The following is a 6,091-nucleotide window of genomic DNA, read 5'->3' as shown; positions in this document are numbered from 1 at the left end:
CTCTATGTCACTAAGTAAAATACCTGTAACAAAGAATAAATAATAATCAATTACAGATGTCATTTGAGCTATAAAGACAGAGATAGTCTAGCGAGTTATATAACATCCTTGCTTGGTAGATTTTCACAATCTGAACTTGTTTTGTTGTTATCATGGAAGAACAAAATCAAAACTAGAGCAAATAATATGAGTAAAACCTTAATATTATGTAAAATACTGAATATAACATACATTTGATCAATGTATATTATCAATAAATCCACAAATAATTTCCATTTTTTACAAACATTTCAAACGGTCGTTTCCAAATTATAATATCCAATTCCTTTTTAAATGATGAACAATTGCTGAACAATTATTTATTGATTTATTTCCAATTCAACAGACCCGGGGGTCCACTTACAGAATAGATAACAAATACAACATAAGTATATTGGTTATACAATGTACAATGTTTTCTGCATGATCAATGTACATAAAATTTATACAATATATTGATTACCAACAAGTTTCAAGATGATTATGAATTAACGCAACATTTTCAGAATATAACAAGAGGCCCAGGGGCCTTAACGGTCATCTGACTCTAAATTAAAACCCTTATATTATTGTAGTATGCATTCTCTGTAGCAAGTATATAGTGGCACTGTTGGCCATGGTGGCCATCTTGGATATCTGACCGACCCAATCAATAATAACACTTGGTCTGGACCATCTAAGGATCATTTCTGGTAAGTTAGAGCTGAATCCCACCAGTGGAATTTGAGAAGAAGTTTGAAATAGGTGTTGTTCAGGAAAACCATGATTGCGCAATCATGTTACAAAATGGCCGCCATTGCTGCCATGCCAAAGTTTTTACAAGGCCGAAAAAATAGCAACACTTTGTTGGCACTCCTTCCTTAACATCCTCACCAATTTCAAGCTCAATGGCACCAGTGGAACTGGAGAAGAAGTTTAAAATGTGTTTTTTAAGATGGCGGATATGGCGGCCATCTTGCATTTCAGACCAATCTAAAAAATAACAACACTTGGTCGTGATCATCTCAGGAACATTTCAGGCAAGTTTCAGCCCAACAGCACTGGTGGAACTTGAGAAGAAGTTTAAAATGTGTTTTCAAAATGGCAGCTATGGGGGCCATCTTGGATTTCGGACCGACCCGAAAAATAACAACACTTGGTCGGGATCATATCAGGATCATTTCAGGCAAGTTTCAGCTCAATAGCACTGCTGGAACTTGGGAAGAAGTTTAAAATGTGTTTTTCAAGATGGCGCCTATGGCGGCCATCTTGGATTTCGGACCGACCCGAAAAATAACAACACTTGGTCGGGATCATCTCAGGATCATTTCTGGCAAGTTTCAGCCCAACAGCCCTGGTGGAACTTGAGAAGAAGTTAAAAATAAGTTTTTCAAGATGGCGGCTATGGCGGCCATCTTGGATTTCGGACGGACCCGAAAAATAACAACACTTGGTCGTGATCATCTCAGGATCATTTCAGGCCAGTTTCAGCTCAATAGCACTGGTGGAACCTGAGAAGAAGTTTAAAATGTTTTTTACAAGATGGCGGCTATGGCGGCCATCTTGGATTTTGGACCGACCCGAAAAATAACAACACTTGGTCGGGATCATATCAGGATCATTTCAGGCAAGTTTCAGCTCAATAGCACTGCTGGAACTTGAGAAGAAGTTTAAAATGTGTTTTTTCAAGATGGCGGCTATGGCGGCCATCTTGGATTTCGGACGGACCCAAAAAATAACAACACTTGGTCGGGATCATATCAGGATCATTTCAGGCCAGTTTCAGCTCAATAGCACTGGTGGAACCTGAAAAGAAGTTTAAAATGTGTTTTTCAAGATGGCGGCTATGGCGGCCATCTTGGATTTTGGACCGACCCGAAAAATAACAACACTTGGTCGGGATCATCTCAGGATCATTTCAGGCAAGTTTCAGCTCAAAAGCACTGGTGGAACTTGAGAAGAAGTTTAAAATGTGTTGTTCAAGATGGCGGCTATGGTGGCCATCTTGGATTTTGGACCGACCCGAAAAATAACAACACTTGGTCGGGATCATATCAGGATCATTTCAGGCAAGTTTCATCTCAATAGCACCAGTGGAACTTGAGAAGAAGTTTAAAATGTGTTTTTCAAGATGGCGGCTATGGCGGCCATCTTGGATTTCGGACCGACCCGAAAAATAACAACACTTGGTCGGGATCATGTCAGGATCATTTCAGGCAAGTTTCAGCTCAATAGCACTGGTGGAACTTGAGAAGAAGTTTAAAATGTGTTTTTCAAGATGGCGGCTATGGCGGCCATCTTGGATTTTGGACTGACCCGAAAAATAACAACACTTGGTCGGGATCATCTCAGGATCATTTCTGGCAAGTTTCAGCCCAACAGCACTGGTGGAACTTGAGAAGAAGTTTAAAATGTGTTTTCAAAATGGCGGCTATGGCGGCCATCTTGGATTTCGGACTGACCCGAAAAATAACAACACTTGGTCAGGACCATCTCAGGATCATTTCAGGCAAGTTTCAGCTTAATCCCACTGGTGGAACTTGAGAAGAAGATTGAAATGTGAAAAGTTTACGGACGGCGGACGGCGCACGGCGCACGGCGGACGACGACGGACGAAGCATGATGGCTATAGGTCATCCTGACCCTTCGGGTCAGATGACCTAAAAATACAATTCAAATTTGATCAAAGTAAGTGAACACAAGTTAAAGATCACAGATTAGCTTTCCTGAAACAAACTCCAGTTCATTGCTGTCTATCAGTATCATCATTTTGAGTTTTCATTAATCTCATAGATAAAATGAAAATGAATATTATTTCATCCAATCCCCAACTCACCCTTTTTTGTTCTGGATTTAAACTGTTCCATAGATGAGCCAATCTTTTAGTCAGTTCATGGTTGGAGATCTCCTCTTTGTTTTCCTGTGATGAAAGTCATTACCTTACTAACAGGAAAATACTTAACGAATACCTACTTATTTTTCTACATCAAGATTGCTTAAGATCTGGACTTTATAAGGGAAAGAAAAACACTTGACGTACATATCACTCATTTAAAAAAAATCATCTAAATGATTATTTGGGATCTCTGAATTAAAGTAAATGTCATCAATCAAGCCATGGAAACCTTTTGAATATTTTAACCATATCAACTAGCACATGGATAGCTTCATATTGAGTTGTGGGTAAAGTTTTTTCTTCTTTGTAATCAACATTCCAATATATTTTTTGTATAATAATAAATATGACTGAAACTTTACAAATATTGAGACACAAAAATAGCTGCATTGACACTTTCACCAACCTTGAAGTATGCCTCCTGAACAGTCGTTCTCTGTTGCTGACAGAACATGAGGAAGGCATTAGCTGGTTTTTTAGGAGCACTTGGGTCCTTTTCCTTGTCGGACTTTCCTTTCTTGGGCTTTCCAGAAGATGTGGCTGTTGGACTACCATGAGATCCAACTTCTGCCATACCATGAGCAGCCAGGATCGGATTTATTGTTGATAAAATGTCTGCCACCGGACGCTCCTGTTTTACTTTTGGTGGACTTGTATCTGGAATGAGCTCCCCTCCATTCTTTGTTGGTCGTACCCTCTTAAAGATTTGATCCTCCTAAAGAATATCATGATATTTGCTCTTACATTAGAACACTAAATATTCGAACTGGGTTGGGGGACAGGAAATGTGATCAGAGATGTTCATAAAAGCGTTTTCATGGCAACAGGAAATCTTACATGGGAACACATCAGGAGGTTGGTTAATTGAAAGTTTAGACATGTGCCATTAGATAAATAGAATCCTGGATTGTTACAAGAAACAACTTTTACCTGGATTTCAATTAATTACTGCATCATTTTTTCTAAATCTTATCCAAAATAAACTTTTCCTGGTTTAAATTTTAAACCTATCAATGATTCACCTATCTTTAAACTGAGTCTATACATTAATGAGGAGAGGATTCAGCCACATCTGAAAGGTTCTTAAATGAATGTAGATCTGTACAAGGCATCTTACCTCCCACATGAGGGGCACTTGTGAGTCCTGGTAAGAATCGCCATACTCATCTAACTTGTTGGCAAGATATCTGAAACAGCAGAGTCAATACAGATATGTGATCGCACAACGTTCCACGATGTGAGATATGTGCTATACGGATCGTGCAGGAAAATGTGCGCACGATGGGCGATTGGAATGGTACATGTGTGATAGGTATTGTGGCAGATATAAAATGAGGAATGCATACATGTCAACCTCTGAAACCTCCAATGAGGGAGATCTCCCTCATTCCACATCTAAAATCAGGGAGAAAGTGCGTGAAAAAAATCGCGACATTTTTTTAGGTGATGTTCCTCATGGGCTTGTGCAGGTGTAAATTACCTCGGGCTACAGTTTGATATTTAAATTTGACAACAATGGTTAATTTTAAAGAATAATGATAATAAAAAAAAAAAATAGAAGAAAAAAAACAATTTAAAAAAAAAATGTTTTCAGAAATTTCATAGAAAGGAACTGTATTTAGTGAATTATATTATTAATGATGTAGTCACTTGAAATTTGCAACCAGTATACAAAGCAACTACTTATCTCCTGATTTTTTTTTTTTTTTCATTATTTTGTTCTGAAATATTACTAAATGTATCAAATTATCTCCCTTCCTTTCTCAAATAATAATTACACGGTAATTTATTTCTTTTTGTTTTACTAGTAGTTCTATTATTACATAAAACAAACTTCTTAAAAAGTCTTTTTATTTTTTTCTGACCCAAACTGAAATCCGGATTTTTGTGGCAGTTTACGACTTTATATTAGTATTGACCAATTAAAGATGGCGGCACTACAAACGCTGGTACTAACAGCTACGATTAAGAAAGGCATTATTAGCTTTCATGTGAGTAAATCTTGTTGGCAGATATTATCAGTGTTTGTTCTTGAAGTGATGTATCCTGGTTGTAATCACAAAATTAACTGACCATGTCAAATGAAGCCAAATACAGTTGTAATGTATACACAGGTCGGCAGGCATGCACGATGAGTGGTGACAGACCCTCTCTCACCAAGCCCCAGGCCAGGGCAGCTACACAGGTGGTGGGGTTGTTTTGATTACATAATCAGATTAGGGTCGAAGTGTCTGAGATTTCCGGGGTTTTATGAGGGAAGACTGCTCAAATCCGGGAGAAATTTAACCCCGATTCGGGAACTGTACCAAATCGGGATTTAGGGGAAATTTAATTGATTTTCCGGGCACTTCCCGCGTAATCCGGGAAGGTTGACACCTATGGGAATGCATCATCTAATTATCTAAACGTGTGGAACGATTGTAAAAGATATACAACGATTAACATTTTACGAGGCAGCTAAATTACCATATTTTTGTTGAAATATATGTCATAATTATAAGGAATGAAACTTAATACCAATGTATTATTAAATAAGTTATCTAATTATGTTTAAAGAACTTTATATAATTTGCTCGGACTTCGTCGAGGACACCTCTAGGCTATAGGAAAGTCGAAGAAATGTGTATTCAGCGAGATTATAATATACAGGCTATTTATATATATAATACATGTAGAACTAAACAACAGATTAAATGACTTATTATGAATAGAAACATTTCTTTTTTGTTTGAAAATACATATTATATGTAATTTATGTATTAAGTAAGATAAATAATCGTAGTGGAGTCCATCTACCATTCTGGTACATGTACGTCATGTAGATGTATCACCAGGCCGTCGAAAAACATCAAAAATACTTGCGCGACAAAATGACGGTAGTTAAATGGCAAAAATCAACAGGTCATACATGTTCCATGAATGAAAACAATTGTTATGCAACACGTATATATAATAGCGACCATCTTATATCGTAATAATTTTTTTTCCGTATAATATGATTTCGTATAACTAGTTATTTCGTAATATTTATAAACCTATCTTTAGCGGTGCGGTTTACATCGCACAGTTGTGCGGTTTGTATCACACATTGCACATTTGTGCAAACGATGTCTGCACGATGTGCGCACGACATCTACACAATGTGCGCACGATGTTTTTGGAACATTGTGCAATCAC

General features: G+C 37.5%; 1 protein-coding gene across 1 annotated transcript; it reads right to left on the bottom strand.

Moving 5' to 3' along the window:
• Positions 1 to 2,761: 2,761 nt before the first annotated feature.
• On the bottom strand, positions 2,762 to 4,112 carry LOC117319540 (the record flags this gene model as incomplete). The annotated part of the gene is made up of 3 exons (XM_033874333.1): positions 2,762 to 2,938; positions 3,321 to 3,629; positions 4,032 to 4,112. Coding segments are annotated over 3 exons (567 nt in total), but the record flags the coding sequence as incomplete, so codon positions are not given.
• Positions 4,113 to 6,091: the final 1,979 nt, after the last annotated feature.

The sequence above is a fragment of the Pecten maximus genome, unplaced genomic scaffold (genome assembly GCF_902652985.1).
Source record: "Pecten maximus unplaced genomic scaffold, xPecMax1.1, whole genome shotgun sequence".
NCBI classification, from domain to species: domain Eukaryota; kingdom Metazoa; phylum Mollusca; class Bivalvia; order Pectinida; family Pectinidae; genus Pecten; species Pecten maximus.
This window is presented reverse-complemented; position numbering and strand designations above follow the sequence as displayed.